This window comes from Stegostoma tigrinum, chromosome 9 (genome assembly GCF_030684315.1).
Source record: "Stegostoma tigrinum isolate sSteTig4 chromosome 9, sSteTig4.hap1, whole genome shotgun sequence".
In the NCBI taxonomy this organism is placed as follows: Eukaryota; Metazoa; Chordata; class Chondrichthyes; order Orectolobiformes; family Stegostomatidae; genus Stegostoma; species Stegostoma tigrinum.
In genome coordinates, this window is record NC_081362.1 from 71,748,362 (window position 1) to 71,767,011 (window position 18,650).

An 18,650-nucleotide genomic window follows, 5' to 3' on the forward strand; every position below is an offset into this window, starting at 1 on the left:
GTTTCCTGGTGGCATTCTCCATGGCTATGCTTTCAGTCAGTCAATACCAGTCAGTACCCTTTTATGCAAATATTCTGCTATTTAGAAGAATGAGAGGAGATCTAATTGAGGTATATAAGAAGCTAAAGGGTACTGACAAAGTAGATGTAGAAAAGTTGTTTCCTCTTGTGGGGCAATCTAGAACAAGGGTTCATGGTTTTAGGATAAGGTATGGCAGATCTAAAACAGATGAGGAGGAATTATCTCTCTCAAAAGGGCCATGAATCTATGGAATTCACTCCCCAGATTTCATTGAATGCTGCAGCATTGAGTAAATTTGAGGAGGAGATAGATTTTGAATTAGTAATTCCAGAACAGGGAGAGCCAGTGGACATGATCTATTTGAATTATCGGAAGGCTTTGACAAGGTTCTGTGCAGGAGGCTGCTCAATAAAATAACAGCCCTTAATGTCAGGGGTAAGATAATGGCCTGGATAAAGAATTGGCTGGCTGATAGAAGGCAGAGAGTGGGGATAAGGGGATCCTTTTCAGGATGGAAGCCAGTGACCAGTGCAGTCCTGCAGGGGTCAGTGTTGGGATCACCACTATTCACATTATCCTTTGATGATCTGGACAAATGAACTAAGTTTGCAGATGATGCAAAAGCAGGTGGAGGGACATGTAGTGCTAAGGAAATCAGAAGGCTGCAGAAGGACTTGGACAGGCTAGGAGAGTGGGCAAAGATGTGACAGATGGAATACAATGTGGGAAAGTGTGAGGTTAATAACTTTATTTTTAAAAAATGGGGAAAACTGCAGAAATTTGAAGCACAAAAGAACTTGGGAGTCCTAGTTCAAGATTCTCTTAAGGTTAACATGCAGGTTCATTTGGCACAAAGGAACGTAAATGTGATGTTTAAAATTAATTTCAACCAGGCTCAAATCCGAGAGCTGAGATGTATTGCTGATGCTGTGTCAGGCTCTGATCAGACCACATTTAGAATATTGTGAGCAGTTTTAGGCCCCATATCTAAGGAAGGATGTACTGGCACTTAAGGGGGTCCAGAGGAGGTTTACAAAAATGATCCTGGGAATGAAGGGCTTTTCTTATGAGGAGGGATTGAGGACTCTGGGGCTGGACAGAGTTTAGAAGGTTGAAGGGAGATCTAATTGAAACTTACAGAATACTGACAGCCCTGGACAGAGTGGACATGGCAAAGATGATTCCACTAGTAGCAGAGACTACAATATGAGTGCACAGCCTCAGAGAGAAGAGATGACCTTCTGGAACTAGATGAGGAATAATTTCTTCAGCCACAGAATGACGAATCTGTGGAACTCACTACTGCAGAAGGCTGTATTTAAGACAGAGGTATGTAAGTCCTTGATTAGGAAGGGGATCAAGGGTTACGGGAAGAAGGCAGGAGAATGGCGTTGAGAAATATATCAGCCATGATCAAATGGTGGAGTAGACCTGATGGGCAGAATGGCCTAATTCTGTCCCTATGCCTATGGTCTTATTTGGCTGGAGAGTGCATGACAACACGTTTCAACCTCATGTCTCTTTTTTTCAAGCACCATATATTTATTAATACGTTGTGGTTAATTATTTGACAGGAATTTTGAAAAAGAGAATAAAACATCTGTAAAGGCATAGTTATTGTACATAGAAAGCTCCATCAATCTGTGGGTGGGAGGTCTTGTCTCTAAACCAAATAGAACTCATGCTGAAAAATTTGCACCCTATCTATTTAATTTTAGCAACACTTCATTTTACATTCATGGTTGGTCCACAAAAAAAGGGAACAAAAATACCTTTTTGGGTACATTTGAAGTAGGCAAAACTTGAGAAAGCAGGAAGAATTGTGAATGAAGCTAATTGTCACTCCATAAAAGTTAGTTACATAATGCATCAACTGAGTGATCAGCTGACCAACATTCATTTGGTTCCCGTTTCAAGGGAATCATGGCTACTTGGCATGTCACTAAATAGCTTTAAGCCCCTCCGAGTCATAAATCAGCACTTTTACACAGAACATGACATGAACGGAGATTAATAGTGGCCATTTACCAGGATTCCACAGAAGTTGCACTCCAATGCTCACTCGTCGTCTTTCACCTCCAGAGACCCCCCGAGTAAAGTAATTCCCAACTCTAGTGTTAGCACATTGTCTTAGTCGGAGTTCTGCTATCACATCCTCTACCTGAAATACATGACTCAAGTCAAAAATTATATATGTTGACCTTTGCTAATTATTCATTTGTTCCTAATTTAATCATAAAGGCAAAACAACTATTTTAGAACACAAGTTTTCTGTGTACAAATTAAGAAATCTATGTGTTTGCACACAATGAGAACATGAAAATCTAACCCTAAGCTGATAGGAGGATATTCCTTTCTCTGAACTGGCTGTGATTTGGACAAAATGGGAGGCCCACAGCTTCACCTTAGCCCTTAAGTGTCCTTGCTGGAGTGAAAGTTCTGATCTCATTAGAGGCGTGATCAGAATTGTGACTGTCGGAAATGAAAAATACCGAAGTGGCTGAAGCCACACCGCACTAGGACAGAGTTGGACATTGCCAAAACTTTCAATGGGCAGTCTTGATACTGGAGCACACAAAATAGGAAAATGCTTCACCTCCCTCACATGAAATACAAACATAAGTTGCATATATGGAAGCATTATTGATTACAAATGGTTTAAGACAAATATAAACATTGAAAAATATAAAAGGAGTACAATAGTAAATAATTTTGCAAACTGGGTTAATAATCCCAGGCACATAATTTCATACTCCATAATGACTTCTAAGAATTTGAACTCTGTTTCTAAAAACAAAACTTAAAAAATAAACAGCTAGTATCAGTCAAAATGCCCATGGAGTTACTAGATTGTTGTCAAAATGCCACAGAATCAATTAATCAGTTTCAGGAAGGCAACTAGTTGCTCTTACTTGGGGCAATCTTGTATGTTACTTCTTTCATAATTCACCTAAGTATACCATATTCAACTGCTGCCTGTTGACTGCTGTTTCATGATCATTTATCAGCCATGAACTTTTAATATTGATTGTTGGCTGGTTATTTGACTTTGATAAGAATTAGAGACAAACATGGTTTTGATGTCTCTCAGTACTTTCACAGCACCGTGGCAACCAGAAATTTTATCTGATATTTTCTCCTCCTTAGGATGGGACCATTGAACAACATCTCTTCATACCCATTATGGAGATCAACTGATAAAGTACCAATGATGGGAACCTTCCCATTCTATTAGCCCTCAGTTACACCCCAGGCATTGTTTACACAGTTAGCCATTAAGGGAATGGAGTCAGAATGCAAAGTGGCTAGCAGAGGAAGAGACAGTACCACAAGGACAGGGAAAGGCAGTGGGTTTAGCTCTCGGGTGCTCGAACAAAGAGCTGATAATCAAATGATGGACCAATGCATTTCTTCAATGCTGCATACTTCCATAATTCTTACCCTTTTGTTTCTTTGTTCTTCTGAGAAGTCTTTTGGAAGACGCAATTTTGCAACAAATGTCAATGTTTCTCTTACAGTGAGATTGGGTAATAATCGGTCATCCTGTCGTACATGTGCAATACACTTTCTAACCAGCTGCCTGTTGACTGGTGTTTCGTTGATCAATATTTTGCCAGTTGTGATTTTCCCTCCTTCATCTCTGCAAGTGATGACGTCAAGTAAAGATGTCTTCCCACACCCTGTTTATTCACAAGTTAGGAAAAAGAATTCAAGTATTGTATTAATACCTGTTTCCAAAATCTGTTCTACAGTTACAAAATAGGCTTTCCACAATTATAGTTACTCAGAAGAAAGCCAGTTAACATATATTGAAAATTAGGCCGGGGCCAGGAGGAGAACTGTGACCAGTGCTGTTCCACAGGGATCTGTGTTGGGACCACTGTCGTTTGTGATGCATATAAATGATCTGGAGGAAGGTCTGATTAGCAAGTTTGCAGATGACACTAAGATTGGTGGAGTAGCAGATAGTGAAGGGGACTGTCGGAGAATGCAGCAGAATATAGATAGATTGGAGAGTTGGGTGGAGAAATGGCAGATGGAATTCAATCCAGGAAAATGTGAGGTGATGCATTTTGGAAGATCCAATTCAAGAGCGAACTATACAGTAAATGGAAAAGCCCTGGGGAAAATTGATGCACAGAGAGATCTGGGTGTTCAGGTTCATTGTACCCTGAAGATGGCAACACAGGTCGATAGAGTGGTCAAGAAGCATGCTTTCATTCGTCGTACGGGGTATTGAGTACAATAGTTGGCATGTCATGTTACAGTTGTATAGGGCTTTGGTTTGACCACATTAAGAATGCTGCGTACAGTTCTGGTTTCCACATTACCAAAAGGATGTGGATGCTTTGGACAGTGTGCAGAGAAGGTTCACCAGAACGTTGCCTGATATGGAGGGTGCTAGCTATGAAGAGAAGTTGAGCAGATTAGGATTATTTACATTAGAAAGACGGAGGTTGAGGGGGGACCTAATTGAAGTCTACAAAATCATGGGAGGTAAGGACAGGGTGAATAGTAAGAAGCTTTTTCCCCCAGAGGGGGGAACTCAATTACTAGGAGGTCACAATTTCAAGGTGAGAGGGGGCAAGTCTAAGGGAGATATCTGTGGAAAGTTCTTCACGCAGAGTGTGGTGGGTGCCTGGAACGCGTTGTCAACGGAGGTGGTAGAGGCGGGCATGATAGTATCATTTAAGATGTATCTAGACAGATACATGAATGGGCAGGGAACAGAGGGATACAGATCCTTAGAAAATAGGTGACAGGTTTAGATAGAGGATCTGGATCGGTGCAGGCTTGGAGGGCCGAAGGGCCTGTTCCTGTGCTATAATTTTCCTTTGTTCTTGTGTCCTCAACAGTATATCATTTGCATGAAATAACTAAAATGTGTATTAATGTTTGCAGGTGTTGCCACACATGTGTTAACATGGAGTAACCAGTAAACCACTGTTTTATATGGGTCATACAAAGGTATGAATTTAATGCAGGACACTCAGTCCCTATAGCCTGCTCCGGCATTTGTAAAGATCATGCCTGATTTGACTGTGGTCTCAAGTCTACCCTCTTATCCTTGGAATCCCTTGTCAATCAAGAATCTGTGTGACTCAGTCTTAAAAAGATATAATGTCCACTGCTCTCTGGGGAAAAGAATTTCATGGACGGAACAATACTTGAGAGTAAAATTCTTTCTCTGCTCCATCTTAAAATGGGAGATCAATTATTGTCCCCTTGTTCTCAGCTCTCACATAGGAGAAACATCCTTTCAATATTCACTTTGTCAAGCCTCCTCAGGAGATTCTTGCCATGGGATACTGGCAGTGGCACACATCCATCTTGCTTTGAGGAGAGGCCAAGATCAAGAGCAGGTCTGCTTTGACATGACACTTGCTGGGAATAGTACATTGGAAATCAAACCCCACTTTTCCACTGATTCGTCAGTGTGAAATATGACCCATTTAATCTCCAGGACGGTTCATGCCTGACATGACCACTCTCTAAAATAAAAAAACACTCTCACCAGGTTTCATCAATGAAGAAGCAAAAATGTATTTATCATAATAAAATTATCTTCTAACATGTGGCAAAATAGATTATTACTAATATGAAAACTTTACATTTAAAATCAAAATCAAACACATATTAATTCACAAAAGGCAGACAAAACAGATGAGACAAAAATAAATCTTTTCAGAAATATTAGAAGCGGTAAATAAAAATGCACAAAATCTGTGAATCCAGAAACCAAACTGAAAGGGACAGAATGAAGTCATTCTGACTATTTCAGTTTTGGTTTTTGTTTGATATCATCATGTTGTTTCTGAGTGTGGGAATTCTCATTTTGGTGTCAGTTGGACCTGTGTCTTGGCTTTACCCAGCATGTTAATTCCAAAGTTTTGAAGTGTTATTTCTTCTCCACAGTGACAGAGAACAAAAATGATAGAACGAGATTTAACGCTGTTTCCCACAGAAGTATCAAAATCCAGCTTCCAAACTTATAAGCTCTTGTGTATTATTTGACCGCACAGTTGAAGTTTTGAGTTTATTTTTTAAAAAAGCCTAATAATTCAGACTTCCATCTTCTGTTCCTTTACAGTTCTTGAGTTTAAAATCTGTGACTCCCTTCCTAATAGCATTGGGTGTACCTACACTACATACATTGCAGAGATTCAAAAGGTTAGCTGACCATCACCATTCTCTCAAAAGAACAATAATAATGTACTGTCAACAAATGTTGGTCGAAAATGTGAAACTCACACTCTATGAAAGAATAAATTTTAGTAAGTGAAATGTTAAAAAAAAACATATTCTTAGAAATGGTTTCAAATCCTCACACCCCTGTAATGTAGCTGATATCAAACTTGTTCCAAAAATCAAATGCATGGCACTGTTCTTCTTTCATTTAAAGAGGAATTTAAGTGCAAAAATAATGTAGGTGCACAACGTCCCAGAGCTCACATCATAAAACTCCACATGCGCAGAATAGCAATTTGCATGTTTAATTGACTATATTAATGAAGTGTAATCACAAAATTGACTGTACAATGAGAACACTACACTTAGACAACTTACCAGAACTTCCTATCACAGCCAACATCTGTCCACTTCTGACTTTCAGATTTAGATTCTTCAGAGCTGTTGTCTGTCCATTTGAATTGGAGTTCCAATGCCATGGCATTTGTAATTCAGCTAGCTTCTCATACCAGGGGATCTGTGCAGCAGAATTCACCTGCATTTTGTGGGCGAGAAATATTCTTATCAAAGAATTCTGAGGGAAGTTTCAAAACACCTTGTTTCAGAGGCCTTAATTAGTTTTACACAGCTCTTCAAAGTTTAAAAGTTCATTAGACTCTCCAGTAATTCAGTGTAAGTAGACTGTATCATGCGATACTCAGTCAGGCGGACTAGGAAAATTTCAGATATGTGCTAGATTGGCCAGTGTGGTGGTATTCTGCCGCAGTCATCCTCCCGATCTCTGGATTAGGCACAAGAAAAGTAGTGCATCAATATGCTTTCGCCTAATCACTGTCATTCAACTCTTGTTGAAAAGTGTACGTGTTTGACACTGCATCTGACTGTGTCGGGTTTGGCTAGAACCAGGTTTGACAACCTGTGGTACCAAAGTTTCACACAACTCTTCAACATTCATTAGCAATTCCCAACCTTGGCAAATTGAATTAGGTTGGCATGAAAAAGCCACATCCCCCAATAAATATCTGGATATGTATGAGCCATATTTTTAGTGTAGGGATCAAAGGCGAATCATTATACTGCATTTCATGCGATCAAATCCTTATTTTAATGAAAAACATCAAGCTGCTGTAAATAAACTCATCTAGAGGAATGAATCACAATATGGAAGCAGATAATGCCTTTGGCCTGAGGGATGGATCTTATGGTTGCAATTTTTATGGTTTAAGACAAATTATTCCAAAGATGCTGTTGGAAGCTGTTTTTTTTAAGTCACAAGGTTTAATAGTGGAAAAGAGTTTCTTAATTCTTCCTATTTCAAGTTAAAGTTCGTAATAAAGGTAGTCTTACTGACACCACAATAGTTCTAAAACATGAAGAAAAATCATTTTAAACCTGAAACAAAATAACATTTAGTTATACTTGCACCATTTTTTGATTTTCAAGTGTAATATATATTGATTTTTCATTAATGGAATTTATACAAATTCATGCACAAAGCCTGGACCCGTTTACATTGGAGAAACAATGACAAAATAAACAAAATACTATAATTTACAGTTAGATTTTTAAACCTATTTATTTAATAGTTAGATTATGCTTTCCATCAAAGGCACTTGGCAATTTGTCGTGTATATGGTTTAGCAATGTCAAATTTTCATTTTGCAGCTCACAATGGTTCTAATTTTAATTGATTTTAAAGTTAGCTTTTCAGGTAAAGAAGGTTTTGGACCCTGGTCTAGGATATCCTGTTAGAGTCATACAGCATGGAAACAGACATTTCAGTCCAACTGATCCGCACCAACCCGACATCCCAATTTGACCTAATCCCATTTTCCAGCAATATGGGCCATATCTGTCTAAACCTTTCCTATTCAGATATCCATCCAGGCACCTTTTAAACGTTGTAATTATACCCAACTCCACCACTGCTGCTGGCAACATGTTATATTGGACTCACCCAGACTAGGAAAAAAAACAACCTTGGCTATTCACCTTATCCATGTCCTTCATGATTTTATAAACCTCCATAAGGTCACCCCTTATCCTCCACTGTTCCAGGGGAGCAAAAAGCCCCAGCCTAATCAGCCTCTCCCTCCAACTCAAACCCTCCAGGCCTGGCGATATCCTTGTAAATCTTTTCTGTCCCCTCGCAGAATTGTAAGCAGTCTTCTATAAGAGCCATCATCAATGTCTTATACTGCTGCAACATGACCTCCCAACTCCACAGTCAATGCTCTGACCAGTGAAGGCAAGCATGCACTCCACTTTCAAGGAACTATACACCTGCACCCCTAGGTCACTTTGTTTAGCAAAACTCCCGAGGTCCCGACCATTAACTGTAGATCCTACTCTGGTTTGCCTTACCAAAATGCAACACCTCACATTTATCTAAATTAAACTCCATCTGCCTCTCCTCAGTCCACTGGCCCATCTGATCATGGGTGTTTTATTCTGGTTTTTCAAATATCTAGCAGTTGCCTAGCTACATAAACAAAGGCTGGTAATGTACTGAGAGGACCTGTAAAGTTATTCCTCATTTTGAAATGGTAATGTTAGAAAATGGATTGGGTTTGGCAGAAATACTCTTAAGAGCATATCAAAAGTCAGTCCTTCTGGCGACCCATGGACAAAAATATCTGATGGCCAAAACTGTCCTTCTAGAACATATCTCAGCTTGAAATTATTTCTTTGGGTAATGAAATGATAAAATTGGCAAAGTAAAATTTCTATATTTACATTTTTTCAAAGAGGCTGTGCTTAAATTTGACACAAGGTAATGTTTCAAAATCTCCCGACCCTTGGTCTCATCCCATGACCAACCCTCCCTCTCATCCCGCCTCCTTGACCTGACACAACCTGTCCATTTTCTCTACTACCTACTCTTCCCCCGACCTCACTGGCCAATCCCCACCACTACCTACCTGCACTCACCTAACACTATGCCATCTTACCTTCTCCAGCCCCACCCCTCCTCTCTATTTATTTCTGAGCTCCCTTCCCCTTCCCCATTTCCGAAGAAGGGTCCAGACCCAAAACATCAACATTCCTGCTCCTCTGATGCTGCCTGGCCTGCTGTGCTCCTCCAGTTTCACACTGTTATCTGACTCCAGCATCTGCAGTTCGTGCTAGCACTAAAAATACCAAATCCATTTTCTCTAGAATCATAGCCCATTTACACAACTTTTTAAATAGTTATTTTTATTAGAAAGAATCATAATTAAATTGTTCTTTTTGAAAATTCCTATGATCAGGCTGAATGATAAAATATTATATTAAAATACTTGTTATATCAGTAGGTAGTATTGTGACAGCTGTTTATAATGTTGAAAGCGATGGTATGTGACAACAGTGGCAAAATCCTTCATGGGTACTTGAATTTGGGCTAAAGTATGCAGTTCCACATCAATGCCACTGGGTGCCAGCACAAGAACTTGTCAGATTTCATCAGACACTTGCAATGCAAGGACAAAAGTTTTGATTCCAGTCATGTTTGGCATGCTTAAAATGCTGTATGCTTAAAACAACTAAGAAAATACACACATTCACTAAAAGTTTAATGGGACAAGGGGCACAATCATAATGAATGATCTTCTGAGTTAAGCCCCCTTTTGAGTTCAGCCTAGGTCAAGGTTTCCAGCATTAGGCAGTGTTGCAGCCTTCCTTAGGTAGGCTTGTTGGACAAGTCAGGCTTCACATTAACATTGTAAAAAGTCTGATGATAAGTCATGAGCTGATTGACATTGAGAGGCTTCACCCCCAACCAGAACTGTTGATGCAAAGAAATATTTTGGTTATGGAAGAGCCAAGGTAAGTGATGTTTGTATTCACTGAAAGTTAGAGAAAGCAGTCTACTCTTCAAGGTGCATACCTCACTTAGCTAGAGTCAGGTTTGTGATTACACATGTCTCCAAACTTGGATAATATGGTTGCACACGTGAATGCAAATCCATTGTGTTTTATCTGCATGCTAATGAATGCAAAACAGGTTCTCGGCAAAACTGCTGACTCAGAAAACTGACCTGCTTGAAAAGATCTGGCAGCTTAATAGCAAGACTTTCATTGGTCAGGAAACAGATTTTTTTTCACCTTTCACTTAAATAAGTGCTCCCATTTGCCTGTCCTACGAAAGCTTAGAGATACAAAGATGCTGGAGTCAAAGATAACACAGTGTGGAGCTGGAGGAACACAGCAGGCCAGGCAGCATCAGAGCAGCAGGAGAGTTGACATTTCAGGTCAGGACCCTTCTTTAGAAATGGAGAGAGGGAAGGGAGCTCAGAAATAAGTACAGAGGAGGGGTGGGGCTGGGGAAGGTAGGTGGGATATGATAGGTGAGTGCAGGTAGGGCGTGATGGAGATTGGTTGGCAGGTAGGGTAGGGCAGATAGATGGGAGAGATGATGGACAGGTTGTGTCAGGTCAAGGATGAGAGGGAGGGTTGGATGTGAGATGAGGCTGCGGGTGGGGAGATTTTAAAACTGGTGAACTCCATGTTTAGGACATCGGGCTGTAGGTTATCGAGGTGGAATATGAGTTGTTGCACCTCCAGTTTGTGTGTGATGTCATTGAGGCACTGGAGGAGGCCCAGGATGGACATGTTACCAAAGGAGTGGGAGGGAGAGTTAAAATAGTTGGCAACTGGAAGGTGTTGTCGTTTGTTGTGTACAGAGGGCAGATGCTCTACTAAACGGTCTCTGAGTCTACGCTTGGTCTCACCAATGTAGAGGAGGCCACATCAGGAACAGCGGATACAGTTGAACAAGTTGGAGGATGTACAGGTGAACCTATCTCTGATATGAAAGGTTTGCATTGGGCCTTGAATGGAGGTGAGGAGTGGGGTGTAGAGGCAGGTGTAGCACTTCCTGCAGTTGCAGGGTAAGGTGCCATGGGTGGTGGGGTTGGTGGGGACTATGGAGTGGACAAGGGAGTTACGGAGTGAGTGGTCTCTACAAAAGGCAGATAGAGGTGGGGAGGGAAATATCTCAGATTGTAGGTGACTGAAGTAGTGGAGAATGAGGTTGAGGGGGGTGGTATATGAGGGCCAGAGGGATTCTGTCTATATTTTTGTTTGGGGGAGGGTTTTGAGGGCAGAAGTGCAGGAAATGCAAAAAATGTGGTTGAGGGCATGTTTAACCACCAAAGGGGGGAAGTTACACTCCTTGAAATAGGAGGACATCTAGAATGTCTGGGAGTGGAATGCTCCATCTTGGGAGCAGATGCAGCAGAGGCGGAGGAATTGGGAGTAGAGGATCGCATTCTTGTAAGAAGGTGGGTGAGAGGAGGTGTAATCCAGGTAGCTATGGGAGTCAGTGGGCTTGAAATAAATGTCAGTGCTGAGACAGTTACCAGAGATGGAGACAGAGAGATCCAGGAAGGTGAGGGAGGTATCGCAGATTGTCCAGGTGAATTTGAGCTTAGGGTGAAAGGCCCTGCACCCACACATCCAATGAATTCTGTTGACATATGGTTAGCCCTCAGCAAAGGGCTCACGTTCATTCTCCTGCACCCACATATCAATGAATTCCATTCATGCCTGGATGTCAAACTCTTCTTCTGTCCCCTCCACCTTTGTGCCTATTTCTTTGACCGGGAATCTAACACACCCTCTGCAAACCCCTTCTCCTGCCTCCAACAAACTTCACCCTCTTGGGCATCACCCCACGGCCTCCTACTCCCCTCGACCACCTCATCTCCAACTGCTGTCATAATATCAATCTCGTCAACTTCTCCACCCCCTCTCACTCACTCCAACTTCTCCCTCACGGAATGCGCAGCCCTCCACTCCCTCTGCTCCAACCCTAACCTCATCACCAAACCCACAGATAAGGGAGGCGCAGTCGTAGTATGGCACACTGACTTTTACATCGCTGAGGCCAGGTGATAACTCTCTGACACTTCCTCCTACCGCCCCCTTGATTAGGACTCCACCCGACTCCACGACCAAAGAGATATTTCTCTCCCTACCCCTATGTGCCTTTCAGAGGGAGCGCTGACTCGGTGATTCCCTCATCTGCTCCACGCTCCCCTCCAGCCCTACCACCCCAGGCACCTTTCCCTGCAAGCACAGGAAGTGCTACACCTGCCCCTACACTTCACCCTTCACCTCCATTCAAGGCCCAAAGCAAACCTTTCATATCCAACGGGTTGGCTTGTACATTCTCCAACCTGATCTACTGTATCTGCTGCTCCCGACATGGTCCTCCCTACATTGGTGAGACCAAGCGTAGACCCAGGGACCATTTCATAGAGCATCTGCACTCTGTATGTGACAAATGACAACACCTTTCTGTCATCAATCACTTTAAGAGCTCCTCCCACTCCCTGGGTGACATGTCCATCCAGGGCCTCCTCCAGTGTCACAATGACACCACCCAGAAACTGGGGGAGCAACACCTCATATTGCATCTCAGCTGCCGACAGCCTGATGGCCTATACATAGACAGAAAAACAAAAGTTGTTGCAAAAACTCAGCAGATCTGGCAGCATCTCTGAAGAAAAGAGACCAGAATTAACATTTTGGGTCCAGTTCTGAGGAAGGGTCACCAGACTCGAAATGTTAACTCTGATTTTTTCTTCACAGATGTTGCCAGATCTGCTGAGCTTTTCCAACAACTTTGTTTTTGTTCCTGATTTACAGCATCCACAGTTCTTTTGCCTTAACATAGAATTCACGGAATATGAGGTGCTGTTCCACTTGGGAACCCTGCAGCCCAATAGTCTCAATGTGGACTTCACAAGCTTCAAAATCTCCCCTTGCCCCGACCTCATCCCAAAACCAACCCCTCTTGTCCCCAACTCCTTGACCTGCCTGTCTTCTCTCCACCTATCTGCTCCTCTATCTACCTTCCACCATCGCCTCCCCCTCTATTTATTTTGGAGCTCCCTTCCCCTCCCCCATTTCTGAAGAAGAGTCCAGAGCAGAAACGTCAGCCTTCCTGCTCCTCTGATGCTGCCTGGCCTGCTGTGTTCATCCAGCTCCACACCTTGTTATCTCAGACTCTGGCATCGGCAGTTCCTACTATCTCCATTCATTTTCTTCCCAACCTATCCATCCTACTCTTGCTGCTGACTAATCCCCACTACCCCCTACCTGCTCTCACCTATCACCATCCCACCTACTTTCCCCCAGACCCACCTATTCTCTCTCTGTTTATTTCTGAGCTCCCTCCCCCCAGCCCCATTTTTGAAGCAGCGTCCTGACGCAAAATGTTAACTCTCCTGCTCCTCTGATGCTGCCTGACCTGCTGTGTTCCTCCAGTTCCACACTGTGTTGTCTTCTAAAGTTTTCGGCATGTTCAGACAATATCACCCAAAGTGAATCGAATTGCAAAATGTTTACAGTCAAAACAAATCAAATTCAAAACATCATTCAAGTTCACTGCACTATGCCCAGACAGCTCAAAGGACATTTGTGTGAAGATAGTACCTAACAGAGGCACGCAGTTTATGTCACCAAGCATCAGCAAAATAAAATGAAAGTGAAAATGGACATGCGTGTGCTGTTTTCATACTCCAGGACACCCAAGAAGCTTCAAAGCCAATGAGGTACTTCTGGAGTGTTGCAATGTCTCACTAGATATTGGTAAAATGAGATCACAAGAAGAAATCACAATGTTAGTATGCAGGTACAGCAAGTCATTACTAGAGTTGGAGAGACAATAAGAAGCAATTTCTTTTCAGAATCGTTTGGAATTCTGTACACAAATGAACAAGTGGTGGCGAGGTTATTGAATATGTTTGCGCGGTACGGTGGCTCAGTGGTTAGCACTGCAGCCTCACAGCACCAGGGACCCGGATTCGATTCCAGCCTCGGGTAACTGTCTGTGTGGAGGTTTCACATTCTCCCCGTGTCTGCATGGGTTTCCTCTGCGCGCTCCCGTTTCCTCCCACAGTCCAAAGATGTGCAGGCGAGGTGGATTGGCCATGCTAAACTGCCCATAGTTTTCAGGGGTGTGGGGGTTATAGGTGGATGAGCCTGGGTGGGATGCTTCAAGGGGTGGTGTGGACTTGTTGGGCCGAAAGGCCTGTTTCCACACAGTAGGGAATCTAATCTAATTATGTTCAAGACCCAGTTAGACAGTTTCACGATGGACAACAGAGACAAAGGCCTCAGTGGAGTATAATAGGGCAGTGAGTACGGGCAGGAAAGTGAAGCTAAGACCATAAACCGTTAAGCCATGATTTCATTCAGTGGCACAGCAGGTTCAGGGGAGGGATGCAAAAGTTTTCTCACCAGCCAATTGTTGATGACACAGAACTGACATTATTATGGTGCACAACACCGTTAAACAATAATCACTTCGGCAAAACAAAACCCAAATATAGTCGAGAGGTAACCCATAAGCTCTCAATTTTCCGTGGCCCAGAAGAGCTTCAAGGATCTCTCAGCGTCAGTGAGTGGAGAGACTGAAACGAGATGTTACTCGCCTCATAATTGAGGTCCTGCACTTGGAGCACGTTGGGTTTGCCGCTGTAGGTGAAGTAAAGACTGTTCTCCTCGTCTAACGTACAGAAGAGCTGATCTCTGAGCCGGTCGGTCTGATAATTAAAAAGACAAGGGCAGAGAGGAAAAAAAATACAAACTCTAAGTGATAGTGTGTGAAAACAAGCAAAACAAAAGAAAAACAGCCGAAAGCAGCAACATGAACAAAAATCCACAGCACATCAAAGATAAGTGGCATATTCTGACCAGAAGGTCGGCTTTTAAGTCCCTAAAACTTACCTCTGGTAGGCTGGTTTCCATCGTTTTGCCCAGGCGGGTTAGCAGGCTACTCAGTGGGATATTTGCTTCAAAAACAGGTGAACTTTCACCGCCACATCCCCAGCCAAAATAAACTGGCTAACAGCGAGGGGTGTGTCTATCAGCAAGGTGCCGTGGTCACCGGGATTCAAAGGAACCGCTTGCTCCTTGAACAGGGAAACCCCCTCAAGCTTTCGGTGCAAGCGTTAGTGCGGCTGGGCTGCGCTTTCAAACTCAGCGGCTTGTCCGCTCTCACATTACCGGGAAGGACTGCAAGGCAGTGCTGGTTTCCCGTCACCGTATTATTAAAGATATATACACACACATATGCAGCTGTTCTTTTCAACTTATGCATTTTGTTTGTAAACATATGTTACATATGTGTGTGTACACACAGGCAGGGGCAGCATGAGCTGCTTGGAAGAAATAAGTGGTGGTGTTACGGCGTTGGAGGAATTTGACCACAGCAGCACCGTTCCTTATGGCTGTCAGAAGTCAAACTCGCCAGGAGAGACCTGCACACTCTGTGTAAATCATCTCAACTACACCGTCAGGTAAACACAATCCCGTCTCTTCTCGTATTCAAAATGGTGGGATTTGGAGAAGGGGGTGTTTTGGTTTTTCAGATGTCAATAACCTAAACAAAAAGCAAATAATCCTTCAGTGTGTGCTTTCCAGATAACAAACAGCAAGGGTGAAATTAACCTGTTCCGTTCAGATTAGCATTTACTACCGAGATGGTAGTACCTGCAGATGCTGGAGAACCTGAGATAACAAGGTGTCAAGCTGGATGAACATTGCAGACAGAGCAGGAAAGCTGACGTTTCGGGCCTTGACCCTTCTTCAGAACTGGAGGAGGGGGAGGAGGTTCTGAAATAAATAGGGAGAGAGGGGGAAGGCGGATAGAAGAGAAGATAGGGTGAGAGGGGACAGACAAGTCAAAGAGGCAGGGATGGAGCCAGTAAAGGTGAGTGTAGGTAGGGAGTTCAGGACGGAATAGGTCAGTCCAGGGAGGACAGGTCAAGGGGGTGGGATGAGGCCAATATGTAGGAGATGGGGGTGGGGCTCCAGGTGAGAGAAGGGGATAGGTGGGAGGACATCCCACCTCCTACAGACAAAGGGAGGGGCCATGGGTACCCACATGGGCCCAAGCTATGCCTGCCTCTTTGTAGGTTATGTGGAACAATCCCTCTTCAATAGCTACCCTGACCCTAAACCCCACCTCTTCTTCTGTTACATTGATGACTGTATCGGCGCTGCCTTATGCTCTCACGAGGAGCTCGAACAGTTCATCCATTTCACCAACAACTTCCACCCCACCCTTAAGTTCACCTGGACCATCTCTGATACCGTTCTCTCCTCCCTGGACCTGTCTGTTTCCATCTCTGGCAATTACCTGGAAACCGATATCCATTTCAAGCCTACCGACTCCCACAGCTACCTAGAATACATCTCCTTCCACTCACCTGCCTGCAAAAATGTCACCCCCTATTCCCAATGCCTTCGCCTATGCTGTATCTGCTCCCAGGATGAGGCATTCCACTCCTGAATGTCCTCATTTTTCAAGGACTGCCATTTCCCCTCCCTCAGTGGTTGAGAACGCCCTTGACTGTGTCTCTAGCATTTCCCGCAACTCATCCCTCACATCCCCTCCCTGCAATAACAAAACAGAAACCCCCTCTTCCTCACATACCACCCCACCAACCTCCGGATTCAACACATCATCCTCTGACACTTCCGCCACCTGCAATCTGACCCCACCACCAAAAACATTTTTCCCTCCCCACCCTTATCTGCTTTCCGGAGCAACCACTCTCTCCGGGACTCCCTTGTCTGCTCCACACTCCCATCCAGCCCCACCACCCCTGGTACTTTTCCCTGCAACCGCAGGAAGTGCTACACCTGCCCCTACACCTCCCCCCTCATCCCTATCCCAGGCTCCAAGAAGACTTTCTACATCAAGCAGATGTTCACCTGCACATCTGCTAATGTGGTATACTGTATCCGCTGTTCCCGTTGTGGCCTCCTCTACATTGGGGAAACCAAGCAGAGGCTTTACAGAACACCTATGCTCGGTTTGCACTAAACAACTCCACCTCCCAGTCGCGAACCATTTCAACTCCCCCTCCCATTCCTCAGACAACATGTCCATCCTGGGCCTCCTGCAGTGCCACAATGATGCCACCTGAAGGTTGCAGGAACAGCGTCTCATATTTTGCTTGGGAACCCTGCAGCCCAATGGTATCCATGTGGACTTGACAAGCTTCAAAATCTCCCCTCCCCCACCACATCCCAAAACCAGCTCAGCTTGTCCCCGCCTCCCTAACACATCCTTCCTCCCACCTATCCCTTCCTTCCACCTCAAACCCCACCCCCATTTCCTACCTACTAGCCTCATCCCTACTCTTGACCAGTCCGTCCTCCCTGGATGGACTTATCCTCTCCCTAACTCCCCATCTACACTCACGTACTGGCTCCATCCACGCCTCTTTGACTGATCTGTCTTCTCTCCACCTATCTTGTCCTTTATCCATCTTCTATCCACCTCCCCCTCTCTCCCTATTTATTTCAGAACCCCATTCCCCTCCCCCATTTCTGAAGAAGGGTCTAGGCCCGAAACGTCAACTGTCCTGCTCCTCTGATGCTGCTCAGCCTGCAGTGTTCATCCAGCTCTACACCTTGTTATCTAGCATTTACGTCCTGTGAGTTTCCAATATTTTATGATTTTGTTTCAAATTTCCAGCTTCTCTTCCTTTCTTACACATATATTGTGTCAGTGCGAGCTGCTGGTATAGGAATGATTGCCATCTGAGCCAGTACTTATGTGTAGAATTTGCTTGCTCCCACCAAAGAGGGAAAGCATATACACTGCTTCAAAAGTTATTAGTTGTTTGTGCAACTCATTACATCCCAAAATGTTAGACTGGGTTTCTGGATTACTTGTCCAGAGGCATTAACACTGTGTCACTGAATTCCCCCGCTGCCAGCATCCCAGGGGTTATCATTGACAAGAAACTGAATTGAACCAGCCACGGGAATATTGTGGCTATAGGAAGAAAGTCTGCAAAGAGGAATCCTGAGATGAGTACCTGAGAAATCCCTCTTGTCTCCCCAGTGCTTGTCCACTGTCTACAAATACAGGTCAGGTGTACGATGGAAGATTCTCAACTTGTTTGGATGGGTTCATATCAAGCTCAATGCCATCCATCAAAGCAGCCTGCTTGATTGACATCCCATCCACCTACCTTCAATGTTCCCTTCCCTCACCACCACCACACAGTGGTAGCAGTGTGTACCATCTACAAGATATAATGTAGCAACTTACTCAGCCTCCTTTAATAGCATTTCCAAACCAGGACCTAGAAGAATAACAATAGCAGATGCGAGAGAACATTACTACCTGCAAGTTCCCCTCTAAGTCACTCAATGTCCTGACTTGGAGCTTTTTTATAAAAAAAGCTCATTCAGGAGAATCCCTTCCTAACAGCTGTCTGGGTGCAGTGCTTCAAGAAGTCAACTCACCACAAGCTTCTCCAGGGAAATTAGGGGTGACAATAAATACAAACCCAAAAAATTTGTATCAGCTAATAACAAAAGTGTGCAGCAATATTGTGAACAGGTTCCTTGGAAAATTTTGTTCCTTTATGCCAAAGATTTGCCAAGTAGGAAAAAGGCTGTACAAAAGGCTGGAGTCAGAGAAATGG

At 43.6% G+C, this 18,650-nt stretch overlaps 2 protein-coding genes across 4 annotated transcripts in view; one reads left to right on the forward strand and one right to left on the reverse strand.

Annotated features, from left to right (window-relative positions):
- abcg8 (ATP-binding cassette, sub-family G (WHITE), member 8) overlaps positions 1–15,212 on the reverse strand; it is a 46,087-nt gene extending 30,875 nt beyond the window's left edge. For 2 of the 3 annotated variants that reach the window (XM_048536350.2, XM_048536351.2), the window contains exons 1-5: positions 14,929–15,212; positions 14,634–14,744; positions 6,589–6,745; positions 3,463–3,701; positions 2,050–2,182 (exon numbers count right to left, since the gene is read on the reverse strand). In XM_048536350.2, coding sequence (XP_048392307.2) covers positions 2,050–2,182; positions 3,463–3,701; positions 6,589–6,745; positions 14,634–14,744; positions 14,929–14,949 — 661 coding nt within the window. In that variant the 5' untranslated portion in view covers positions 14,950–15,212. The remainder of the gene's footprint in view (positions 1–2,049; positions 2,183–3,462; positions 3,702–6,588; positions 6,746–14,633; positions 14,745–14,928) is intronic. The other variant, XM_048536352.2, reaches the window with a different exon arrangement.
- abcg5 (ATP-binding cassette, sub-family G (WHITE), member 5) overlaps positions 15,086–18,650 on the forward strand; it is a 38,699-nt gene continuing 35,134 nt past the window's right edge. Inside the window, exon 1 of the mRNA XM_059648617.1 lies at positions 15,086–15,500. Within this exon, the coding sequence (XP_059504600.1) occupies positions 15,355–15,500 (146 nt within the window). The 5' untranslated portion in view covers positions 15,086–15,354. The remainder of the gene's footprint in view (positions 15,501–18,650) is intronic.